The sequence below is a fragment of the Salvia splendens genome, chromosome 9 (assembly GCF_004379255.2).
Source record: "Salvia splendens isolate huo1 chromosome 9, SspV2, whole genome shotgun sequence".
Classification (NCBI taxonomy): domain Eukaryota; kingdom Viridiplantae; phylum Streptophyta; class Magnoliopsida; order Lamiales; family Lamiaceae; genus Salvia; species Salvia splendens.
In genome coordinates, this window is record NC_056040.1 from 25,841,624 (window position 1) to 25,868,250 (window position 26,627).

At 41.4% G+C, this 26,627-nt stretch overlaps 2 protein-coding genes and 1 long non-coding RNA gene across 3 annotated transcripts; all 3 read left to right on the forward strand.

Moving 5' to 3' along the window:
• The first annotated feature begins 11,095 nt into the window (after nucleotides 1-11,095).
• Nucleotides 11,096-16,694, forward strand: LOC121748179. The gene is made up of 8 exons (XM_042142405.1): nucleotides 11,096-11,442; nucleotides 11,517-11,665; nucleotides 11,941-12,847; nucleotides 14,128-14,219; nucleotides 14,332-14,406; nucleotides 14,999-15,060; nucleotides 15,501-15,570; nucleotides 15,693-16,694. Exons 1-8 carry the CDS (start codon nucleotides 11,298-11,300, stop codon nucleotides 16,464-16,466), a joined length of 2,274 nt encoding a protein of 757 aa, XP_041998339.1. The 5' UTR covers nucleotides 11,096-11,297; the 3' UTR covers nucleotides 16,467-16,694.
• A 1,514-nt stretch (nucleotides 16,695-18,208) lies between these two features.
• Nucleotides 18,209-20,185, forward strand: LOC121747680 (transmembrane 9 superfamily member 11-like). Its single transcript, XM_042141782.1, has one exon. The coding sequence runs from the start codon at nucleotides 18,209-18,211 to the stop codon at nucleotides 20,183-20,185; it is 1,977 nt and encodes a 658-aa protein (XP_041997716.1).
• A 5,098-nt stretch (nucleotides 20,186-25,283) lies between these two features.
• LOC121747274 lies at nucleotides 25,284-25,857 on the forward strand. Its single transcript, XR_006039170.1, has 2 exons — nucleotides 25,284-25,425; nucleotides 25,552-25,857. It is a non-coding gene; the product is annotated as an uncharacterized LOC121747274 (long non-coding RNA).
• Nucleotides 25,858-26,627: the final 770 nt, after the last annotated feature.

A 26,627-nucleotide genomic window follows, 5' to 3' on the forward strand; every position in this document is an offset into this window, starting at 1 on the left:
AATAATTATAGTGGATCAAGATGGGTGAAAAAGCCCACACGCGCGCACACGCGCGCGCCGCCGCCGCCGCCTGCCCCGCCCGAGCCCGAGCCCGTGCTCGTGGGCGTGGGCGCGGGCCGCGGGCCCGATCTCGATCTTGGACTTGGACTTGGACTTGGACTTGGACTTGGATCTTGGCAATTGGTCTTTGGGCTTGGGGCTTGGCCCAAACTATTCTTTTTGGACCACCGCCGAGTCAGCAATCCAAGTGGCTTGACACGTCGTCAAGCGAGGCACAGTCACGGCTGCCACGTGAGAAATCCACACGCTCCACATGCGATAGGCACACGCCTGCCACACGCTCGTAACCGACGGCGGTTACGAATCTGCCATGATGAGCCTTCATGGCTCGGTTGACCCTGCATGGTGGCTTGACCTATAAATAGGCTAGCCATACCACTGCATTAGTACACACGATTACAATCCTTCTGCATCATCATAAGCTCTCTCCCTCTCTCTGCATTGTCCTTCTGTCGAAGCTCTGCCCTCTCCTCCATCCAGTTCGCCGGAGCTCTACTGATTGCGGTGCTGCATCAATAGAGACGTAGCCGTTTTACCTTTGGGGACGACACGCCAAACCGAAGAGCACTACCGGGGCGTATCTCGTCTTGCGGGAAGAGGCCTCCTCGACTCGGCTAAACATTCACGGTTTATTTGTTTCATTGTAATTCAGTTCAGTTTCGTTTCTTGTATTCCTTCTTTTGGGTTGTATTACGCCCGGCTTTTATCTCTTGTAATCAGTAGAACCAACAAACGCAAGACGAGATAACTTGCTTTTGAAGGGATTTTTGACCTCTAAACTGAACTTAAAATTTCGAAACTTAATACACCTTTGCTGGAGATGTCGACGGAATCCAACACCACCGCTGCCGCCACCACCGCCGCCATTCCTTCAACCATGGCGACCACTGGACCTGTCAACACGTCGTCGATTCCGACGATGATGCCCACTCCCGGGCGCTATCCTTCTTCCTCAACAACCCCTTGGGAGTTCGTTAACCCCCTTGGGCTCACTGGTGGATCCACTTCGAGTGGGTCGGTTGGTTCCACTTTTAGTGGTTCCTTCGGGTCCTTTAATGGATCGAGTGCTGGGGCCTTCGGGTCTCACACGGGTGTTGGGGCCTTCGGGTCTCACACGAATGCTGGGGCCTTCGGGTCTCATGCGGGTGCTAGTCCCTTCGGGGCTGGTACGACCATGGTGGGCTCTATGCCCAAAATGAATGGAGGGGGCTCTATGCCCAACCATGTTGTTGGCTCCTTCGGGGGCAACGGAATTGGTTCATTCCAAGGACCAAGTGCGGCACCTATGGCACCAAGAATGATGCCACCTGCCGAGAAGCCGCCAAAGTTTGGAGGATCTGACTTCAAGAGGTGGTACCAGAAGATGTTGTTCTACTTGACAACATTGGGCGTCGCCAACTTCCTCACGGAGAACGAGCCGCCCGCGCCAAGCGACCAAGAGACTAGGCTCGAAGTCATGGCGGACTATGAAGCTTGGAGAAAAGGGGATTATCTATGTAAAAATTTTATTTTAAGTGCATTAGATGATAGCCTCTATAATGTATACTCCAATGTAACCACATCTAAACAAATGTGGGAAAACCTAGAAAAGAAGTATAGCATAGATAATGCTGCAGGGACGGAACAAGTTGTAGCATCCAAGTTTATGGACTACAAAATGGTCGACTCTCGACCCGTCATGGAGCAAGTCCAAGAGCTCCAAATGATCATCCACTCATTAGTGGCTGAAGGGATGACCTTGCCCGACAAATTCCTAAGGTGCACGATCATTGACAAGCTCCCTCCAAGTTGGAAGGACTTCAAGAGTTATCTCAAGCACAAGCGAAAGCAGATGACCCTTGAAGACTTGATCGTGAAGTTGCGCATCGAGACCGACGTGCGCAAAAGTTATCAAAAGGCTAAGGGCTTCACCCCAAATGAGGCCAAAGCCAATCTGTTGGAGCGGGGCGGACCCTCCAACAAACGCCCTCGCCCAAACCGTCCAAACGACAAAGGGAAGGAAAAGCAGCCTTCAAAGAAGTTTGAAGGCGACTGCTACAAGTGTGGCAAACCAGGCCACTTTGCTAAAGACTGCCGCAGCAAGAAGAAGAAGCCGGCTGCCCACGTCATTGAGAAGGAATTCAAGGACTGGGATGAGAACGACCTCATTGCTGTGGTCACTGAAGAGGTCAACCTTGTCAACAACAACAAGGGTGGCTGGTATATTGATACCGGCGCTACTGCACATGTTTGTGCAGATAGGAGTATGTTCTCCACCTACAACAACGTTGAAGGGAGAAAGATAAACATGGGGAATCAAGCCTCGTCTGAAATCCTCGGAGTTGGTGATGTAATCCTAAAGATGACGTCTGGCGTCTTAATCACCTTGAAGGATGCGCTGCACGTTCCGGACATCCGGAAGAACCTAGTTTCAGGATCAATACTAGTGAATAAGGGTTTTAAACTTGTATTTGAATCCGATAGGTTTGCATTGTATAAGTTTGGGAAGTCCCTCGGAAAAGGTTATGTAACCGACGGACTTTTCAAGCTTAGTGTAGCAACACTGCGTGTTCCAAAGCCACTGGCTAATAAGAATAAAGCATCTACTTCCTCTTATTTGATTGAGTCTTCAAATTTGTGGCATTGTAGATTGGGACATGTGAATTCAAAAGCTATTAAAAGATTAGTGAATTTAGATTTACTAAAGGCTAATGAATTGGATACCCAAGATAAATGTGAAATTTGTCTTGAAGCAAAAATGACTAAGTTGCCGTTTCACTCGGTTGAACGAAGCACAAAACCCCTTGAATTAATTCACACGGACGTATGTGATTTAAAGATGGTGCAAACAAGAGGTGGTAAAAAGTACTTTATCACTTTCATAGATGATTGCACAAGGTATTGCTACATTTATCTTTTAAGAAGTAAAGATGAAGCAATAGAAGCGTTCAAAAATTATAAGAACGAAGTTGAGAATCAACTTGGTTGTAAAATCAAAATGATTCGAAGCGATAGAGGAGGCGAATATGTAGCCCCGTTTGAGGAGTTATGCAACGCAAGTGGTATAATTCATCAAACAACTGCTCCATATTCACCACAATCTAATGGTGTTGCAGAACGCAAAAATCGAACTCTAAAAGAGATGATGAATGCACTGCTTCTAACTTCAGGATTACCACATAACATGTGGGGGGAAGCTGTTTTGACAGCCAACTATATCTTGAATAAGATCCCTCTCAAAGGAAAAGATGTCACTCCTTATGAGTTGTGGAAGGGAAGGAAGTCATCCTACAAATACCTCAAAGTGTGGGGTGTTTGGCAAAGGTGATGGTTCCTCCGCCCAAAGAAGTTACAATCGGACCTAAGACGGTTGATTGCATCTTCATTGGATATGCACTTAACAGTAGTGCATATCGATTTGTTGTTCACAAGTCTGAAATATCGACTATCACAGTAGGAACAACAATTGAGTCGAGGAATGCTGTATTTCTCGAAAATACATTTCCTTGCAAAGACAAGGAAAAAAGTCTCAACCAATTCTGAGACAAGAATTGAAGAAGCCACTAGTTCTAAACAAGTGGAAGAAGAAGCCACTAGTTCTAAATCAGCAGATGCGGAACCTAAATCGCGCAAGCGTGCAAGGCCCGATCCAAAAGATACAGTACTAAGACGTGGTAATAGAGTCAGAACACCAAAAACTTTTGGTCCTGACTACATTGCTTTCATGTTGGATGAAGAACCAACATCGATAAAAGTAGCCTTTGCTGGCCCAGACGGGCTGCATTGGAGAGAAGCTGTTCAAAGCGAAATTGATTCAATTTTGCTAAACCACACATGGGTGTTGGTTGATTTGCCCGAAGGTGCTAAACCTTTAGGATGCAAATGGGTTCTTAAAAGAAAGTTTAAGGCCGATGGAACAGTTGATAAGTATAAAGCCCGATTAGTAGTAAAGGGTTTTAAACAAAAGGAAGGACATGACTTCTTCGATACCTATTCACCTGTAACAAGGATTACATCTATACGAGTGCTTCTCGCTATTGCTGCATTGCACAATCTTGAGACTCATCAAATGGATGTAAAGACCGCGTTTCTAAATGGTGAACTAGAAGATGAAATCTATATGGAACAACCCGAAGGGTTTGTAGTACCTGGACAAGAGAAAAAGGTATGCAAGCTCGTAAAGTCCCTATATGGATTGAAACAAGCGCCATTGCAATGGCACTTAAAGTTTTATAATGTGATGTTATCAAATGAGTTTAAAATCAACGAGTGCGACAAATGTGTCTACATCAAGAGCACTAATAACGGTCATGTTATAGTGTGTCTCTACGTTGATGATATGTTAATCTTGGGTAGCAACACTCAAGTAATTAACGATACAAAGGTCATGTTAAAGAGAAACTTTGACATGAAAGACATGGGTCTAGCCGATGTAATTCTTGGAATGAAGATTCTAAGAACGAATGATGGAATCATCTTAACACAATCACATTATGTTGAGAAGATATTGAATAAATTCAAAGCCTATGATGGCGCGCCGGTTAAGACTCCAATTGAACTCGACGTTCACTTGAGCAAGAACAAAGGCGAGCCCGTTGCTCAAGAAGAGTATGCACGGGTCATCGGGTGCATTATGTACTTGACTAATTGCACTCGACCTGACATCGCTTGTGCCGTGAACAAGTTGAGTCGTTACACGAGCAATCCAAGCAAAGAGCATTGGAGAGCTCTTGTAAGGGTTTTGAGATATTTAAAACATACTCAAAATTATGGGCTACGCTTCTCGAGATACCCCCGGTACTTGAAGGGTACTGTGATGCCAATTGGATATCCGATAATAGAGACTCACTTTCAACAAGTGGATATGTCTTTACTATTGGGGGTGGTGCTGTATCGTGGAAATCCACAAAACAGACCTGTATAGCCCGATCAACAATGGAATCGGAGTTCATTGCCTTGGATAAGGCTGGTGAGGAAGCCGAGTGGCTTAAGAACTTCCTTGAAGACATTCCATGTTGGTCTAAGCCAGTGCCACCAGTGCTGATCCACTGCGATAGCCAAGCAGCTATTGGAAGGACAAACAATGGCTTCTATAACGGTAAGTCTCGACATATACGTCGACGACATAACACCGTGAGACATTTGATCACAACATGGGTGATTACAATTGACTATGTGAAGTCAATAGATAATCTAGCGGATCCGCTAACCAAAGGGTTAAACCGTGATCAAATGAATAAGTTGCTAGAGGGAATGGGTTTGAAATCCACAAACTAAAGAACTATCACAGTGGTAACCCAACCATGATGATTGGAGATCCCAAGAACTTGGTTCAAAGGGACAACTAAGCTATGAGAGTTCATGGAAAACACTCAAACTATATCTATTCCCTAAGAGCAATAGAGTGTTGGAGAACTTGCCTAGTGGTAAAGGCTAAGTCTATGACTTTTAATGGTTCTTAAAGATCTCAAAGAGATGGAGTTCTCAAAGAGACCAAGTATGGCAAGGTACTTGACTAAGAATCACCTATGTAAGTGCGAAGTGTGGTCGCTTCATAAAACGTACTTATGAATCCAAAGTGGTGTCCAAGACCGCAATGGACACAAAACGTGAGAACGGATGAGGTTGAGGTGTTTAAGCGTTAACACCATTGTCTCGGTGCACGCCGTGGGGGATTAGTTCAAAGCATCGCGCTACTAAGCCGCCTGTGTATCCGATGGTGTCGACTATGGAGGGTTCAAAGTCAACAACTACCTATCCTTATGCTTATATACCTCTCGAGGGTTGAGCTTATGTCTGCATGCATATGCATTTGGCTATTTCCACTCATGTGGGGGATTGTAAAATCATGGATTAAATATGCCCGGTCAATGGTTTTGACCAAAGAATAAATGTGACGAGACATTTAATTTTGTGAAATTAAATGATATAGCGTCGATCTACATTTTACGTAGATAAATGTAGTATATTCACTTTCTCAAATCCGATTTCCGGTGAGTGAGAAATAGTGGATTAAAGTTGGGCATAATTAGCTTTTAATTAAAGCTTGGAGCATGTGCTTAGGGAATAATTAACTAGTATTAATTATCCCACATTGGAAGATTAATACATCTTTAATGTGTTTAAATTAAGTGACTTTATGTTACTTAATAATTATAGTGGATCAAGATGGGTGAAAAAGCCCACACGCGCGCACACGCGCGCGCTGCCGCCGCCGCCCGCCCCGCCCGAGCCCGAGCCCGTGCTCGTGGGCGTGGGCGCTGGCCGCGGGACGCGGGCCTCGGGCCCAGGCCCGGGCCCGATCCCGATCTCGATCTCGATCTTGGGCTTGGACTTGGACTTGGACTTGGATCTTGGATCTTGGATCTTGGCAATTGGTCTTTGGGCTTGGGGCTTGGCCCAAACTATTCTTTTTGGACCACCGCCGAGTCAGCAATCCAAGTGGCTTGACACGTCGTCAAGCGAGGCACAGTCACGGCTGCCACGTGAGAAATCCACACGCTCCACATGCGATAGGCACACGCCTGCCACACGCTCGTAACCGACGGCGGTTACGAATCTGCCATGATGAGCCTTCATGGCTCGGTTGACCCTGCATGGTGGCTTTGCCTATAAATAGGCTAGCCATACCACTGCATTAGTACACACGATTACAAGCCTTCTGCATCATCATAAGCTCTCTCCCTCTCTCTGCATTGTCCTTCTGTCGAAGCTCTGCCCTCTCCTCCATCCAGTTCGCCGGAGCTCTACTGATTGCGGTGCTGCATCAATAGAGACGTAGCCGTTTTACCTTTGGGGACGACACGCCAAACCGAAGAGCACTACCGGGGCGTATCTCGTCTTGCGGGAAGAGGCCTCCTCGACTCGGCTAAACATTCACGGTTTATTTGTTTCATTGTAATTCAGTTCAGTTTCGTTTCTTGTATTCCTTCTTTTGGGTTGTATTACGCCCGGCTTTTATCTCTTGTAATCAGTAGAACCAACATTTCCCAATCCCGATTTGTGCAGAGCACAGCTGCAGTGTCTGCAGTGTCTGTGATATGGCCTTCGCTCTTTTTCTCTTCTCTCAGATGCAACGCTCCCTTCAAACCATTGCACAAACACATCTTCCGCGATTGTGTTCATCTCTCCCTCTATCGATCTATCTATATATCTCTCATGTTCAAATATGGGATTCTGTATATATATTGAATGGGAAAAAAGAATTTGAGGTCAAATTCATTCTAGTTCACACAACGAAGATTATAATCAATGGACTTTTGCTTTGTTTTTATTTGGACAAAGTAGAAACATTTCTTTGACTTCAATCACGGCCTTCAAGTTGACAGACCATTGACTGTTTGCCTTTCAGCCTCATTCAACGGTCATTTGGCTGACTATAGTAAAGGCTAAGAATACTCCCCAAACTTTGATATGAAATCCATAGTACGCTCGGGTGGGTGATTGGTTTCATCACATCCATCACTCATCTCTCCATGTTACTCTTAAACGAAGCAAAAACAAAACAACAAAAAACTACATATTCAATTCATAAAAAAGCATTGAAATAAAGAATTGAGTAAACAAGATTTATTTTTAAAAACTAAAATAAAAAAGTAAAACTAAAAACTCGTTGGGTTGACGTCTTTATTTAGAGTTATTGGCTCGACTTAGCCTACAGGTACAACTCTGAAACAAAAAATAAAAATATTAAAAACTTAAATACAATTAATAAAATAAAAAAATCCTAAATTTAAAGAAATCCATAGTTTAAATCCTACACATGCCAATAACAATGGAGAAACCTTAGCCAAACATTGAAATGCAAATTACTCATGATGTTCTACACTCCTCCAGCGTTGTTTATCTCTGAGATGATGAAGATCAGAAGATTGGATGATGGACCTCGTATCATTTCTTCCTTGTTATTTAATTTCTCAGACCTTTTGTGCATGGAAAGATATCAATAAATGCTCGAACTGTGGTGATATAAATTGAAAGTCACCCGGGGAGAATCATGAGCATAAAGCCAGCCGATCGGGTGGAAGTCACTAGGCAGCAGACTAGACTGCTGGCCGGTAAGATGGTGGCTCAATGGTGCCCGACTGGGTAGAGCAATTTGTCTCAAATTGGACAGTTTGCACGATTTTTTCTTTGAGCTTATTCTCTATCCGAGCTTCGTTCTAGCTTCATTTCACGTCAAATTTCGACCTGAGAATAAAAGTTCATCCAAATATGAGTCCCAATACTTAATAAAATGTACGAAATCTATGTGTAAATGATTAAACTTTTGCTTCACATCAGACCCCTTCAATTTATGGCAAAAAAATATGGGCAAAATAATGTATAAATTTGAACCAAACTTGTAAAATGCTAATGTGTTTATGATCAAATGAACATTAATCTAATCTTATGTGTTTGATTAATAATATTTAAGCTACTAATCGGATCAAGATTGTTTTCACCGTCAAATCAAACGATATCGTCATTTTTAGGAGAAAAGTACACGGTTTCATAATGTTAAGGATAAAAAGTTACTCCATACGTCCCAAAAAATTTGTCACTTATTTTATTTCTGTCTACCCCATAATTTTTTTTTTAAAATATGATAAATTTTGTAGAAAGGGGGAAGTATAAAATTATCAAAATAATAAAATGACACTATCTTCTTTGCCATAGTAAGAATTGTGCTATAATTATACAACACCGTCTAAATTCGGCTTGACTAAAGAAAATTATTTTAAAACTCGATGAAATTCATACCTTGATTCTCAAGACAGAATATTTTATCTGGCTTTCTTGACTAATGAAAATTATTTTGAAACTCGATGAAATTCATACCTTGATTCTCAAGACAGAATATTTTATCTGGCTTTCTAATCTGACTATTAAAGAAAAGAAATTAATACAATATTTTAATGAATGAAAACCTCTAGTAAGAGCATCCACAATGGCGTCTAGTTCATCGCCTAGCCGAGCTCTGCCGCTAGGCGGTCCGCTAGGCGAACCATTGTAACCGTCGAGCCGGCTTCCGGAAAAAAAATCGCCTAGCGCTAGGCGATGTGTGGGCGCTGGGCGATCCGCTAGGCCCCATTCCAGGCTCCGGATCGCCGAGCGCATCGCTCAACGGATTTTTTTTTTAATTTTCTAAACACTATATATACGCGCTTTGCACGTCATTTTCATTCGCACCGCTTGTTTTAACGAGTTTTCTCTCTATCTTAATTTCTGTACAAGAGCAACAACGCGAAATGGAGAACAACAACGAAGGTACTCCGGTGACGAGCGGGTATCAAACTCCCCCGGTACCCGTGGGAGGTGGACGGGGTCCGATCCCAGAGTACTACAACATGTACTCGTGGCAGGGGATGATGCCTGGGATGGCAGTCGGGGGGAATATGCCCGGGAAGGCAGCTGGGGGGAGTACGCCAGCGTGGCAGGGGGTATCGGGGATGCAACCCGGTATGCAGATGATGCCGGGGTGGGTGCCCGGGATGCAGATGATGCCGGGGGGTGCCCGGGATGCAGATGATGCCAGGGGGGCGGCGATGCAGCCCCCGACAGGGGGGTACCCACAACGCAGGGGACGCCGGGGGAGGAAAACGTCTATCGCCCCAGTTTTGATTTTTCGACTGCTTCTTCTCACACATCGACCCCAACGGAGGCGCAGTTCACGCCATTTGATACTTTTTCATTAGATGAGTTGGGGGTTGATATTCTCGGAGTTCCGGATACTCCCGTTCAAACGGGGGGAGCAGTGCGGGGTCGTGGCACCCCAAAGAAGAAGGGCAAGGGGAAGAGGGTCGGCGAGTCTTCACAGCCGGGTGAGGACGACTGCTCGGTACCGAGGAGGTGGACGGATGCGGAGAACGTCGCGCTGTCCAAGGCGTGGTGAGTGTTTGCGATGATCCTCTCACTTCGAACAATCAGAGGATCGTCAACTTGTGGGCTAAAATAGCAGCAGCCTACAAGACATTTTGCCCGGAGGGGAGGCCACGCACCGGGAAGGATTGCCGGAAGGCGTGGGACCGAATCAGGGGTGCGGTCTCCTGATTTTCGGGCTTGTACACGAACGCCCTCCGCATGCAAAGCAGTGGCCAAATGGAGGATGACTGCAGGAGGATAGCGGAGAAAGCCTTCCCCCTGCCCGGGTTGTATAAGGATTTCACCAACTGGAACTGCTTTGTGGTGCTGAACGAATCCGAGAAGTTTCGAGAGGGTGTCGACGCTGGCTGGCCGAAGAAGCAACGACTGAACTACACGGTGATTACAGCGACAGCAGCGGTGGTTCCCACGACCTCCCCGAGACGGCCCAGATGATCCCCACCCCTCGTTCGTTCGCTCACCGACCTAGCCCGGCTGGGCAAAAGCGGCTGCAACGGGAGGCGAGGGGGGTCACCGGGGGTTCCCAGGAGGTCCAGTCGGCATCCCCCTTTGGCCAGTCCACAGCGGATCTCAAATTCTTCACGCGTCAACAGACGCGCGCTCAGATGGTCAAGACGTTAGCCGAATGGCGGGCGGCGACGGACCCCGTGGAGAAGAGTTTTCTTCACGCATTGCTCGTGAGCATGCGTGACCATTTGGGTGGAGGCGGCGACGAAGGTGGCGACGGAGGCGTCGGTGACGGTGGTGGCGGAGGCGACGACGACAGTGGCGACGGCGACGAGGAGTGGCGACGGCGACAGTGGCGACGGCGACGACAGATGCGACGGAGACGAGAAGTGAATTTTTTTAATTAATGTACTTTTTAAATTTTTATTGTATTTTTTTTAATTAATGTACTTTTTAAAATTTTAATAGTATTATTAAAATTTCCCGTATATGTGTAGTACATTTAATTTCGTATGTTGTGTGATTGTTAATTATTTGTTTTATATAATTTTGAGTGATGTGGCTAGGCTATGGCTGGGCTATTTGCTTGTCTTGATGATGTGGCAGGAGGATTTTTAGGACTGATGATATGACATGAGCAGTTTGTGACTAAGCTATGACTGGGCTACTGTTGGGTTATTCCTATTGTGGACCCTATAATATATTCCTTGGCATCGCGAGCCGATTCAACAACGCATTACGCACTTGTACACCCCAATTTTCCCTCTTCTCATGCCAAATTGGCAAACGTACAACCTGAAACCTACACCCGCCGCTTGGGATCTAACCTCTAGCCCGGATTATTCATATGTTTGGTTTAGAATCCGATAAAAATCAGAAACAAAACCAGGCTGCTCCACCGCCCCTCCACCGATTATCAACCTTCACGCACTTTGTATCAATTTTCCATGGCTGGAAAAAGCAGAAAAAAGCTTAGCAAATCAAATAGCAGCCGGGGACGAAGGCCTCCCGGTTTCTCTTCCTCCGCCCTCTTCGTGGAAGGTGGATTTTTATCGTCAGATTGGACCCCCTTCGATTCGCCCCCTTCTAGAGGTCTCTTTTTCTCTCTGAAAATTTTTCTGGTGATGATTTTTGTTAGACGCATCTTATTGTTTTGTCCTTTTTAGGGCGGAAACGGAATAACGGGGGAAATGGGAATTCGAGATCCGGGAATGGGAAAGGTAGCGCTTCTCAATCGAAATCATGGCCGGCTCAGGATCGGAGGAGCGAGACTAATGCCAGGGGAAATAATGCTGTTGGGTACCAGTATCCACAGGTTGGTAATTGTTTGATAGTTTCTTCAAATTAGCTGACTTGATTAAAGTTTTGATGAGTCTAAATTGAATGGTGCAGTTTTGATAGGAAATCGATAATTTTATTCTACTAGCTACAGCTGAAATCCTTGTATATTAAGAAATGTGATTATTATTATTATGACCAAATGTCAAGTTTTAAAAAATTGTTTTTGCATAGGAAATATGATTCCGTGTTATACCTTTATTGTTCGTATTTCTCTAGATGTAGTTAAAGCAGAATTGTGGTACTTTCCAGGAAAATGCATTTGTAGATGAAGTTGGAAATCAGGACAAGATTTTTGATGCATCAAATCCTCTAGTGTTGATCAGTTCAGAGAAGAATCCCATTGTTGCCTACCTAGATGAGGAGCCCGTTAAGGAAACTCCTAGTGTAGAGTACATGTATGACTACACGACTAATTTTACACTCGATGAAAGCTCACACAGAGGGTTGGGGTTTTGTGATGAAATGGACACGACTGCTGATGTTATAGAATCCTCGTCTAAAATGGAAGTGAAAGATTATGATTCTGATGACCTATCTTCCTCCGAGGAAGCTGAGGATTTGATGGCTGAGATGTCTCCAAAGGAAGATTCAGGTTATGTGCTAATTGGTGGCGCTAAAATATATGCACACGATATCTCGGATGAGGATGACGAGGCTGAAGAAGAAGATGACGAATCAAGTGATGATGATGGATCAGGATCATCTCTCACAGAAGCTGACTCTGGAACTTCTGAGAATGATGATTCGTCATATAGTGGTTCAGACATTGACGATGAGCTTGCTGAAGATTATCTTGAGGGAATTGGTGGGTCTGGCAACTTCATCAATGTGGATCAGCTGACGGGGAAAATGTCTGATGTATCTGATGATGACAGTTCTGAAAACAGCCTTGATGAAACTCTGCAAAAGTTAGGAGGGATTGATCTTCAAGAGGCATCAAGGGAGTATGGCATGCAAAAGCCTGAACAAGTTAGAAAATATCGACCAGGAAATACAAAATCAACTCCTATTAAATTTGCCAAGCCATCTGCTCTGGACGACATATTGCTTATTAAAGATATTAGAGCTATTTCTGGAAAGAAAAAACATGTTGCTCGAGTATCGCAGACATGGCCTCCTGAGGCTCGCAAGAGCAAAAAGCATAGGAGATTGCCAGGTAAGGGCTTCTGTAGCCTCTATTGGTTTCTAAAAGATTATTCCGGATCAATGTTGTTAATGGCATATGGTGGCTTATGGCAGTCGGCCAAAAAACTGCCACAAGGTTATGGCCGGTCCAAATGCCGGGGTATGACTATTGATAAATAAATAAAATATCCTTAGAGACTGTTTGGTAGGGAAGAGAGATAAAACATGATTAGAACACATTTTTTGTTATTTCCCTAACAAAATAGTCCTGACTACACGGGGATTTAATGCACATCATTAGTAGTGGTGATGGTAATAAGTGGTGGTTCACATAGGTATAAGTTGTAAATAAGTAAATGTATGAGGGTAATAAATTGTGAGAAAGTTTTCATAAATGATGGGTACTAATTTTGGTGAACGGATCAAAATGAAAAACGAAATACTACTACTTTTCGTAGACGGAGGGGTATATAAAAAAAATGATAAAAACATAGTACTAATATTTTCAAATCTTAGAATAACAATTAAAACATAAAGTCATAAATTATTACAGTAGACATTATTTCCATTACAATACGAATAAAAATCAAATGTAACTTACATAGCATGAAAAATATTTACTGAAGCATAAAATAAATATATATTGTATATTTACTGCAAGATATTGTTTTACGAACTTAAGAGTCCAATTTATTTAACAAGCTTATGAATCTAGTTTGCTAAGTATATCAAATAAGTTTGAACATTCTTTTTTTGTTTGAAGTTACTCTGTTACAGATTTTTTTTTATATGTTAGAGAGATATAGATGCAGGGTGTGGATGCTGATAAATCTGGAGGAGGTTGAATTAAGCTAAAAACCTTATTTTAAATTGGTAAATGGGTTGGGGTATTGGGTCGAGTTGTTTGGGTTGATGTGTTGAATGTGAGAAAACGGCCGCCATAACTGCAATGGTACCACGGCATGGCGGCCGTCATACGCTGCCACAGGAGAAAGCTGACACACCATGCTGTGGCGTTTTTCCAAAATCCACCATGCGATGGTGTTTTTCTGAAAAACCGCCACAATATAGAGCCATGGCAGCTATTTAATAACACTGGTTGCATCAAGGGAGTCAGTATAGAAGTCACCTTTCCCCTTTCATTCTGTTTCGTAATGGTTGAGTTTTGGTAACTAAATATACTGCCTTTCAAGTTATACTGTGCTTTAGAGTCTCATTTGGGTATTATGTTTACTTTGCTTATTGTTTTTTCTTCATGTGAGTAAGCTTTCTTTATTACTGAATGTGTGGTATGCATGCATTGCATTTCAGGAGAAAAAAAGAAACAACGTAACGAAACCATTGCAACAAAGCGTCGAGACCGAATGATGAACCGTGGTGTAGATCTTCAGAAGATAAATTTGGTAGGCCAAACAATGTGGTTCTGTGACTTAATGTTATTTTCCCTAATTCCTATTGGCAATCTAGATGTATAAATCAACACTCACAAATGCTATAATACTTTATTTGTTGCAGAAAATGCAACGAATGGTTCTTAATGGTGGAGATATCCTTTCCTTCACTCCTATGTATCCACGTGATTGTACTCAGGTATGGTCTTTTGCTCTGCAGCTGGTGACCTACTGTGTCTCATGTTCTGCTGAACCCTCTTGCAACATGTTCCCATTAAAGATTGTAATTTTAATACTTCCTCCGTTCCAAAAAATAGAGACATTTGGGACAACATGAGTTTTAATGCATAATGGGTAAAGTAGGAGAGAGATTGAAAGAAAAAAGTTAAGTATTAGAGTATGTTAGTGGAGAATGGGGCCCACCTCATTTGACCGACAAAATGGAAAGAATCTCTATTTTTATGGGACGGAGGGAGTACAATTTTTTTTTGCCTTGGTTTCCATATGTAATTTTTTTAATCATGGAATACTTAGGCTTGTGAAAGTTGTGACAATATAATCTCATTTGCTAACATTTTAAGTATGGACAGTTCAGAATTTTGCTCTTCAAGGCTTAATACAGGTGCACAAAACAGAATTTTGTTCGATGGATCTCTTTTTTTGTAATTTTTTGAAAATTTTATAAGGAGTCTCAAAACTCAAGACTCAAGAGTGAGATCATTGTTCTAGTTCTAATTGTATTTTATTTCATTTTTGGCACTTCTATGTAATCTATGGTTTTTGTTTTATAGGTTCGTAGATTAGCTGCAATCTATCGCTTGCAAAGTGATTGCCAAGGATCCGGCAAGAAGAGGTAAATCGTGTTTCTGTTCATACTTCATACATGTTCCCTAAAAAAATTCCATGTGGGATAATCCATCTTAGCCTTGTAACAAATAAGTTGATATGAATTTGGCTACTGGATGGTATTTTGCAAGTTATGTTACTGACTTTAGAGTTCTATCTGGATCAAATATTTTTACTTTATAGAGTTTTGATTGTATATGGAAAGGTAATTTTGCCAATTCTCTCATATTTACCATGTTTTCTGATTAAAAAGGTATTTAATGAAGTTACAGAAACACAAACAGCTCTGCATGTCTTTCTCATTTGAAAGTGGAGTTTCTGCAAATACCGTACAATCATACTCTTGACAAGAATTGTGTGGCTTGTATTATCTCCAAATCATTCTTTCTTCATCGTGGCAAACATTTGAGAACTGTATCATAAAGTAACATGGTGTTTGCTTCTCAGGTTTGTGACAGTGTTGCGTACACATCACACATCACTGCCCTCTTCAAATGATAAAATTCGCCTGGAGAAGGTATTGGGTGCAAATGTCTTTGTTCTTACTGGACATGTTTCCTTTTCTTAGTGTCTCCAAATTTGTTTAGAACCTCAGTTAACTTGTAACACTTAACGAAGTAATCGCTTTCTGTGTTTCAGCTGATTGGAGCTAATGATGACGAAGCTGATTTCTCTGTTATTGGTGGTAAGCCTGTCAAGGGACATGCATCCACCGCAAAGAAGAATGCCAAAGGTGGCATTGCCATCCCTGCTGGCTCACAATCTTCCCGGAGAAAACCAAGTAAGAACTCCGCTACCTACCTTGATAGCAAGGATGGAAAAAGGAACAAGACAGGTAAAACAGGCTCTTATTCCGCCCAGCCCCTTTCTTTCATCTCTAGTGGTGTTATGAACACTGAAATATTTGAGCTGAAAGCCACTGAATCAAGCGACACAAAAGACAAACCTGCGTCCAACTCGGTGGAATATGGTGCATTTGAGGTTCACACCACTGGGTTTGGGTCGAAAATGATGGCTAAGATGGGATATGTGGGAGGCGGCGGCCTAGGTAAGGACGGTCAGGGCATGGCACAGCCCATTGAAGTGTCTCAGAGGCCTAAATCACTTGGATTGGGCGCAGAGGCTCCTGAAGCTACTATTAAATCTCCAAACACAGCACCTCAGACCAAATCAGCTGGACGTGGTGGTGCCAGGTCTTCTGAAACGAATCGTAAACCAATGAAAATTAAGGAAGTGAGTCAGGAGAGTAAGATGGGATCGTTTGAGAAGCATACGAAGGGATTTGGGTCGAAAATGATGGCGAGGATGGGTTTCATGGAAGGCATGGGACTTGGCAGGGATGCTCAAGGGATCGTCGATCCTTTGAGTGCTGTCAGGCGCCCAAAGTCAATGGGGTTGGGCGCTTCAGGGTGAAAACCAATGCAAGTCTTTGGCCATTTGTCAAAGGAGGGAAAACTCTTTCCCTCGTCTAATTTAAACTGTCTTTAGCTTGGTAATTTAAACTGCATGCAGCATCTCTTCTTTTTAAGTACACATGTGTATCGCTACTTTTTACTCTTTGTAAGTTTGTAACAGAACAACTAAGGAAATAATGCATTAGGGCAAGCTAATGAATATATATGTTAATTCTTTGTTTTCTTCCGTTTTTGTTTATCTCTTCTTCTCTTTCACTGGCTGGCCCTAGAGGATGTCTTCCAATTAATCGAAAATAATACCAAAAATAAAAAAAAATAAAAAAATCGGATTCCTGAAAATATAGGTGTTTTATTACTGTTTTTTTTTAAATTTTTTAAATTTTTTTAAAAAAAAATTAATCTCAAAATCATCTATAAATTACATACATTCATCATCCATTTGGGCGAAATTTGGCCACGAGTAGTGGGTTTTTATAGTTTTATGAATTTAATTATGTAATTTTAAATTTTTAGGATTTAAATTATGTAATTTTTAATTTTTAGGACTTTAATTATGAAATTTTTAATTTTTAGGATTTTAATTATGTAATTTTTAATTTTTTAGTAATTAGTAATAGTATTTTGGGTATTTTTAATATATTTTAATATTGTGTAAATGTTTTTATTTAAATTGAATAATAGAATGGTGGGATGCGGAAGGGCATGGACGTGGGTGTTGTACTCTTGCCAAAGAGCAGGGAGTAAAAAATGACTAAAAGTGGGTCCGGGCCCACATTCATGCTCTTGCCACATGCTCTTCGACAAGAGCATGGATGTGGCAAGAGCATGGATAGGGATGCTCTTAATCTGAAACAGCCTGGAATGATGTCGATTGTTTTATATTTTGATGGAAAAAAGTGTATTGGTTACTGGTAATTTAATTTAATTTAATTTGTTTTCAACATAATCAAGCTTCATTAGTAAACGTTTATTACAGGTTAAGACAGCCAAAGTTTGTCATGAAGGCTAAATTATACTCCCTCTACTCCATAGTAGAGAAGTCATTTTGTCATTTTGGTATGAATCATTTTTCTTTTTAGTAAAATGCATCACAATTTTTTTGAGTTACTTTACTCTCTCTTATTTTATTTTCTTTTCATCTATGTATCTTTTTCATTTCCTACTTTATTCTTCCTCTATTTAACTCACTTAACACATTTTTTCTTAAATCTTGTGCCGAAAATAAACGCCTCCACTACCGCGGAACGGAGGAAGTTGCCATGACATATGGTGAGAGAATGTCAAATCAATAAATTCTTACTATTATCTAAAAAATGAAACAACTCGTGCATTATTAATTGATCATTTTTTGTATGAGTATCAAAACAAAAGTTGCATGTGGCATGTTTTGTGTATCCTATATCTCATTCTTATAACACAAAATCATTAATCATAAATTGGTCAACAATCTTAATTATGGTCTTTTTTACACTTCCAAAATTGTTACTTAAATACTATAAATATATGAATGCATGCAGCGACGCAAAAATAGGCACATCACATACACTGCCACTTCTTCTCTCATTTTCCTCCCATCCAAATCTGTTATCCATCCTTACACGAAGGCAATCTGAAATCAGGTTCGATCTATGGTGTTTGCATGCTCATATATATATAAATATCCATTAACAAGATTTCTTGATCACAAGTGGAATACCTATATAAGATTTCTTGATCTGCTTTGGAAAACAGAGGAGAAAAATGGAATCTTTACACAAATTGAAGATCGGAGCAATGCTTGGTTTGTTAGCATTGTTCCAATTAGGGCAAGGATTCTATCTCCCCGGTAGCTACCCTCACAAGTATGGAATTGGGGATTATTTGAATATGAAGGTCAATTCCTTAACTTCAATTGACACAGAAATCCCCTTCAGCTATTACAGTTTGCCATTCTGTCAGCCCAAAGAGGGCATCAAGGATAGCGCGGAGAATCTCGGTGAGCTCCTTATGGGCGACCGGATAGAGAACTCTCCATACCGGTTTAAGATGTATACGAACGAGACCGACATTTTCCTTTGCCAAACAAAGCCTCTGTCAGCCCACGAGTTCACCCTTTTGAAAAAAAGGATTGATGAAATGTACCAGGTGAATGTGATTCTTGATAACTTACCTGCAATTAGGTACACTAAGAAGGATGGTTTCATGATGTGGTGGACGGGCTATCCCGTTGGCGTCAAGGTGCAGGACACGTATTACGCGTTCAATCACCTCAAGTTCACGGTTCTTGTTCATAAGTACGAGGAGACTAATGTCGCTCGTGTCATGGGCACTGGCGACGCGGTTGAGGTGATCTCCACCGTTGAAAATGAGGCGTCCGATGCACCTGGTTACATGGTTGTCGGTTTTGAGGTCGTGCCTTGTAGCTTTCGCCACAATGCTGATGCTATGAAGAAGTTGAAGATGTATAGCGGTTATCCATCTTCGATTAGTTGTGATCCCGGGACGGTAGCTATGGAGATCAAGGAGAATGAGCCGGTGGCGTTTACGTATGAGGTCTCGTACTTGGAGAGGGATATCAAGTGGCCATCGAGGTGGGATGCGTATTTGAAGATGGAGGGGGCTAAGGTGCATTGGTTCTCAATTCTCAATTCACTAATGGTTATCACTTTCTTGGCCGGAATCGTGCTTGTGATATTTCTGAGGACCGTGAGGCGGGATCTTACTCGATACGAGGAGGTGGACAAGGAGAGCCAAGCGCATATGAACGAAGAGTTGTCGGGATGGAAGCTTGTTGTGGGTGATGCCTTTCGTGCGCCTACTAATCCGTCACTTCTTTGTGTCATGGTTGGAGATGGAGTGCAAATTCTTGGAATGGCTGTTGTGACAATCTTGTTTGCTGCTCTCGGGTTTATGTCCCCTGCCTCCCGGGGGACTTTGATTACCGGGATGATTTTCTTCTACATGATTCTTGGTGTCGCAGCTGGTTATGTTGCGGTTCGTTTGTGGAAGACTATCTGGTGTGGTGATCACAAGGGATGGATTGGAGTGTCATGGAAAGTAGCATGTTTCTTCCCGGGAATCGCTTTCCTTATACTCACTGTTTTGAATTTTCTGCTATGGGGTAGTCATAGCACAGGAGCTATCCCTTTGGCATTGTTTGTTGTATTAATATTGCTGTGGTTCTGCATCACTATCCCGTTGACTCTCGTAGGCGGGTACTATGGTGCAAAAGCGGGTCATATTGAGTATCCTCTCCGAAGCAACCAAATCCCGCGAGAAATCCCATCTCAGCGTTACCCCTCCTGGCTTCTGGTGCTTGGGGCAGGCACACTTCCGTTTGGGACGCTGTTCATCGAGCTTTTCTTCATAATGTCGTGCCTGTGGATGGGGCGTGTGTACTACGTGTTTGGATTCCTGTTCGTTGTGCTGATGCTACTGGTGGTGGTGTGTGCAGAGGTGTCGTTGGTTCTAACGTACATGCATCTTTGCGTGGAGGACTGGAAATGGTGGTGGAAATCGTTCTTTGCCTCAGGCTCGGTTGCTATGTACATCTTCTTCTACTCGCTGAATTACCTCGTGTTCGACCTCAAGAGCTTGAGTGGACCTGTCTCCGCAACGCTCTACATTGGATACTCGCTCTTCATGGCCCTCGCTGTGATGCTTGCGACTGGCACGGTTGGCTTCCTTTCGTCGTTCTGGTTCGTACATTACCTCTTTTCCTCGGTGAAGCTGGAGTAGTAGATCATCTCTTCACTGCAAGGGATACAAGCAAATTTTTTCATTTCTTGTTTTCTCTTCTTTTTTTTTGCCTTCTAAAGGAGTTGGTTAACCAAGAATAACTAAACATTTCTTGGAATCCCTGTGCTAATTTTTCGATTTTATTTTTAATAATGAATGAATCCATCATGGCGACCTTAACTGCTGGTTTTATAATGTGTTATATCTTAAGTTGTAGCTGAGAAATAATTTAGTTGGAGTTGGAAACAATAATGCTCTTGGTATGTAATATAATCAAAATCCAGTTTGAGGTGTTAATAATGAGTTTGTAGCTGAGAAATAATTTAGTTGGAGTTGGAAACAATAATAGTATTGAAATCATAGACAAGACAAGCTGTGATTCGAGTAAAGTAATTTATGTTAGCACTATAAACTAATTAGTGGATTATGGCATGTCCAGTTCTAACATATGGATACTCGATATGCTTGATTGTACTATTCTTTTATTATAATGTTGTACCTGAAACATTCTTGAATTATTGCAACAGCAAAGATATACGTATATCTTCATAATGAAAGTGGCCAATTCGGAGTTTTACACACTGGAGTCTAGACACCTTACACTTTTCCTCCTTTTTTTAAAAAATTTTATGGTAAATAAATTTAAATTTAAAGGCCGTGTCACGTAGGGATGACAAATCGTGCGTGTCGGGTCGTTATCGTGTCGACACAATAACGACACGAACACGATAACAACAAACACGAACACGACCTGTTAAGAAAACCTCAAACACGAGCACGAACACGACCCGCTACCCTCAGACCCGAACACGACACGAACACTACACGAACCAGTTCGGGTCAACACGACACGATAACAACACGTATTGGAAAGTGATTAAATACTTAAATGATTTAAATGAGATATGGCCATATGAGACTATGAGAGTCAATTTAATAAATATTGAAAAATAAAAATAATAAGAATTAATAATATTAAAATATTATTTGTTAACGGATAACACGAACCCGACACAAACACGACACGAACACGTATTGTTAACGGATAACACGAACCAGACACGAACACGACACGAACACGACACGAAATTTTCATGTCCTTAATGGGTCGACCCGATAAGGACACGAACACAATAAGCTCTGACCCAAACCCATTAATTTCGTGCTAGTTCGTGTCGTGTTATCGTATCGTGTCAAAAATTACCAGCCCTAGTGTCACGGATGACTCGAACCTGAAACTTCAATACTTAATTACACAAACTGAATTTTAATAATTGAGCAATAATGGACGTGGTTAGTGAAAAGGAAAAAGAAAACTTGATCTCTTGGCTTTAGCTACTTGAGGTCATCTTGCTGTTCAATATCATTGCCTTGCTGTGCTTAGTGCTTAGTAGTGCTTACAAATTGTGTGTTTATGTGACTTGTTTTTACTCAGTTAAACTCTCTTCTCTCTAATGAAGTCTTCTCTCTAATGAAGCGTGACTCATTCTCCATTAACAATACTTTAATTACTTTTTCTTTCTATTTCTCTTGCTTTACTAATTATGCATTAAAATTCGTGCCGAACAAAATGTTCATATTTTTCAGGGACGGAAGAAGTTGTGTATTGTGTTATTAGGGTTGCATTAGTGTGCTAACTAATTTATAATAATAACTAATAATTTTCAATTCTGTGTATTAAAATTATCAACAGAAAGACATAATTATATCAATATAATATGTAAATTTAAATATCAACACAAATACATAAGTTTATCAACACAAAAATATTGATAAATTTATGTCTTTGTGTTGATATTTTTAACATACAAAATTGATACTATTAGTTATTAATTATTACTATAAATTAGTTAGTATTTGATCACACACATGCGTTATTATTCTTAACAAAGAAATAATTTAGACTTATAGGTCAGCTACAAGTATTAAGGAGGGGGGTGATTCATGATTGTGAAATAGGAAACCCATGAAGGAACACCTTGTTATTTCTTTCCGTCAAAAATCATCTATGATGAATTTAATCGGCTCGACCAAAATTTTAGTAGGTTTGAATTTCTTTTATTACGTACTTTGTACATTACCAATAATACAGCTCATCAAAGAGAGACTATATTACTCCCTCCGTCCCAGTTGAATCGTATCTTATTTTTGATAAAAACTTTATTATCGTTTACTTTACTATCTTTTCATCTCTCTTACTTTATTCTTTCTCTACTTTAAGCTTTAACAAATCAATTTTTTTAAATCTCATGTCTAAAAGAAATGTCTCAACTACCTTGGGGTGACGGGAGTATTCAACTTCCTTTTAAATATGTGTATAAATTATAAAACATAAATTATTTGGTTGCATTGCTGGACGTCTCGTACTCTAATTTATAGAGTCCAAAACTTAAAAAATTCCATTATTTTACATGGCTCTAAAGTTGTTAGTGTTCTTGTTATTCAACAAAATAATTGTGGTTGAAAAAATTGGCTTGGATTGTAGATGACCTAAGATGCAAGTGTAAGAGCATCCACAACGGTGGTGGGAGTGAAGGCCGCCGTCCGTGCCAGCGGCGAGGACGAGGACCGCCGCCGCTGCGCTCGCGCCGCTGGCACGGCGCTGCTCGATGCATCGAGCAGCGCCATGCCAGCGAGCAGGCGACGCGGCGGCTTATGATTGGGCAACGGCATAGCCGTTGCCTTTGAATTATTTTTTTTATTTTAAAAATCGTTTTTAAATTATATAAAATGATAAAAAAAAATTTCCAAATCCCAAAAATATGGCCGTTTTTTCCCGTTTTTTCTGAATTTTTTTGAGTTTTTTTTTATTTTTTTCCCCCCAAAATCATCTATAAATACACACATTCATCATCCATTTATCACATCAATTCATCTCCCATTCATCTCTCATTCTTAAAATTCTCATACAAACTATCAACACATGCATCCCTCAGTCAAAACCTCAAATGGATTTCACCCATATTATGGCGGAAGCGGAACGCGAAGAACAAGAATACTACGAACAACATCGTGCCGCTTACGAAGCATATGTCGCGGCGAATACCCCCGCTCCTCCTCCTCAACGAACCAGATCAAATCGGCGCTACATCCATCGTGACCGGGAGGGAGCCCACGAAAGGCTCGTTGCCGACTACTTTGCCGACCAGCCGCGGTTTCCGGCAGATTACTTCAGGCGTCGTTTTCGCATGTCAAAGCGCTTGTTCATGCGAATTGTCAACACATTGTCCGCACGTGCTGAATTCTTCCAAACAGGTCAAGATGCAGCTGGCATGCAAAGTATCACGCCGTTGCAGAAGTGTACGTGTGCCATCCGACAACTCGCTACTGGGCAAACGGCCGACATCTTCGACTAGTATTTGCATATCGGTGAGTCCACTGGAATCCTTTGTCTAAAGAATTTTTGCGAGGGCGTTCGTTCAGCTTTCGGGGATGAATTCCTTCGGCCACCCAGCACCGATGATTGCCAACGGTTGCTGCGTCTTCACGAATCAGTCCATGGCTTCCCCGGAATGCTTGGCAGCATTGACTGCATGCATTGGAGGTGGAAGAATTGCCCGAATGCTTGGAGGGGGCAACACTTAAGCGGTCACAAAGGCGGCGGCCCAACACTTATCCTTGAGGCGGTCGCCGACTACCGCCTATGGGTTTGGCATGCATATTTCGGCGTTGCCGGAGCCAACAACGACTTGAACGTGCTCTATTCTTCACCACTCTTCAATGATGTGATGAATGGTGTAGCACCGGCGATCGACTTCACCATCAACGGAAATACATACCACATGAGTTACTATCTCGCCGATGGTATCTACCCAAGGTGGTCGACGTTCGTGAAGACGCTCCACAACCCGCACGACCTGAGGCGGGTTCTTTTTGCGCAGCGTCAAGAGTCCGCGCGGAAAGACGTTGAAAGAGCCTTCGGGGTCCTTCAAGCTCGATTTAACATTGTGAAGGCCCCGGCTCGGCTGTGGTACGTGAATAATATCGCCGACATCATGTTCACGTGTATTATCTTACACAACATGATTATAGCCGACGAAGGGACAATGGCGGCTAGCTTCTACGACGAGGATGAAGCCGGAAGCTCAACAGCGAGGTCTCCCCCACGCCGAGGTGAGCATACGACGGTTGGCCAGAGGATCGAGACAAGGCACACAATGCGCGATACCCGAACCCACATTCAGCTACAAGAAGACCTAATCAAACACATGTGGGCGAAATTCGGCAACGAGTAGTGGTTTTTTTAATTTTTAGTATTTTAATTATATAATTTTTAATTTTTAGGATTTTAATTATGTCGTTTTTTATTTTATTTGTCATTTGTAATATTATTTATGTTTTTTTAATGAATTTTAGTATTATTGAAATGTTTATGTTTAATTGAATATTAAATTAATTGTGCTCGTCCTTGCGGAAGAGCACAGTTGTGGGTGTTGTGCTCTTGCCAGAGAGCAGGCATGAATAGTACCGCCCGGGCCCACAACCGTGCCGCTGGCAAGAGCACGGTTGTGGATGCTCTAATTGCACTACGCCGTTGAACCTCATCCTTTTTACTGTTTATTTATTTTATTTTTAAAAATAAAATTAAATAAATTAAATGAAGGAGGACTGCATTAACGCGAAACAGAGGAGAGTATTTATTAATTACTATTAGTCTTAGTTGATTATAATAGTAGTAGTAATTTTTTTGTTTCAAAATAATGCAAGCTAAAACAAAATTTTATTACTCCTACTATTTCAATCGACGTTCAAACAGTCAAGGTATTTGGTATTAAAATGGAACCGATATATTTAAAAAAATTTATAGGCATTCAAAATTATCATTATGATGAATAATGAAATTTAATTAGAAGCTGAGAAATATCTAAGAAAGGAGTCCAAGTTGATGGGCATGGCATGGGTATAGTAAAATGAAGTAGGTGTGGAGGCCCATTAATATTTAGTGGCTGTTTAATTAGTTACAAAATCCCTCTTAATCAACCTTTATAAACCACCAATTAATATTCATTCATCGCCACTAAAAACTCTCCCCAAACGCCCCCTTCTCTCTCTCAATCAAAATCAAAATCAAAATTAAAATCAATTAAAGGGGCAGAGATCTGAATTGATCGGTGGAAATGTCGGCGGGTGCTGCCGGCGAGGGTTTCCAGCGGGGATTTTGCATCTCCGGGAGAGACATGAGCATCGAGAGGCGGCCGTACCATAAGAATTGCAAGTGCGCCTTGCATAAGGATAATAAGGTGAGGGAGCGCCACCGCTGCACACACGCCTCTCCAACCAATAGCGTCTCCTTTCCGATTAGGAGGACGTGGAGCGAGAGCTGTTTGAATGCCTCCTCTCTGACTACCTTCGCCTCCGCCGTGCAGGGAAATTTCACAAGGACGCGTACGCATTTGGATTTGGTGCTATACAAGGACGTTGATGATGATCACGAGGTCGATTAGTTTTTCTTTTTCTTAACATTTTAGGGATTGGGGGGCATATTTTAGGATAAATTGTCCACAAAATACTGCTATTATTATTATTCCATATTTAACCTTTTTTTTGGGAGAGGAGTAATTTTTTTTATAATTTTGGTGAAAGAAATTGTTTGATTTGGGGCTTTGGGTTTTTTTATCCATGCGCTTGTTCAAATACTGGTTTAATTATGAATTGATCATATATTAAAGATATATTGCATTTTCATTCTTATTTTAGATTTTAATTCACTCTAAAAAGCTCACGCAGTTCCACAACTATGGTTAAAGATCGATCATTTCAGGTAGGCACTTCACTTTTTATAAGTCATTTGTCCAACAAAATAAAGAATTTAAGAACGACACAAGTTTTAGGGTGAAATATAAATTTTTAATATGAAATTGATAAAAATATGTAAAAAGATAGAAATAAAAATTAGTTATATTATTATTAATGTAAAATGAAATTTCTCTACTCATAAAAAACTTATCAAAATGAAATACGTATAACTAATTTTAAAGTGAACTATAAATTTATATGAAAACACTTTTATGTAACTCATACTGTTTCAATAATAGTATTAGTACGGAGTAATTTTTATTGTCAATAATGTAAAGATTCTATTAAGATCGTGACCGGTTAAGGGTTCTTATCACATCGTATTTATGACGGAGCAGATCATCATGGTATATTCATTCTTTAAATCGATCTCCATTGAGTGATAAATACTCCCTCCGTCCCAATTTAATTGTCACTTTGGAGTGGACAAGAGTTTTGAAAAATGTAAAGAAAAATTAGTGGAATATGAGACTCACTTTTTTATATTGATTTTATAATAAAATGTGAGAGAAGCGAGTTAGTAGAATATGAGACTTACTTACCATTTATGGTAAAAAATGAAGTGTCACAATTAAGTTGGGACGGACCAAAATAGAAAAGAGTGACAATTAAGTTAAGTTAGTGGAATGTGTGACTTACTTGGACT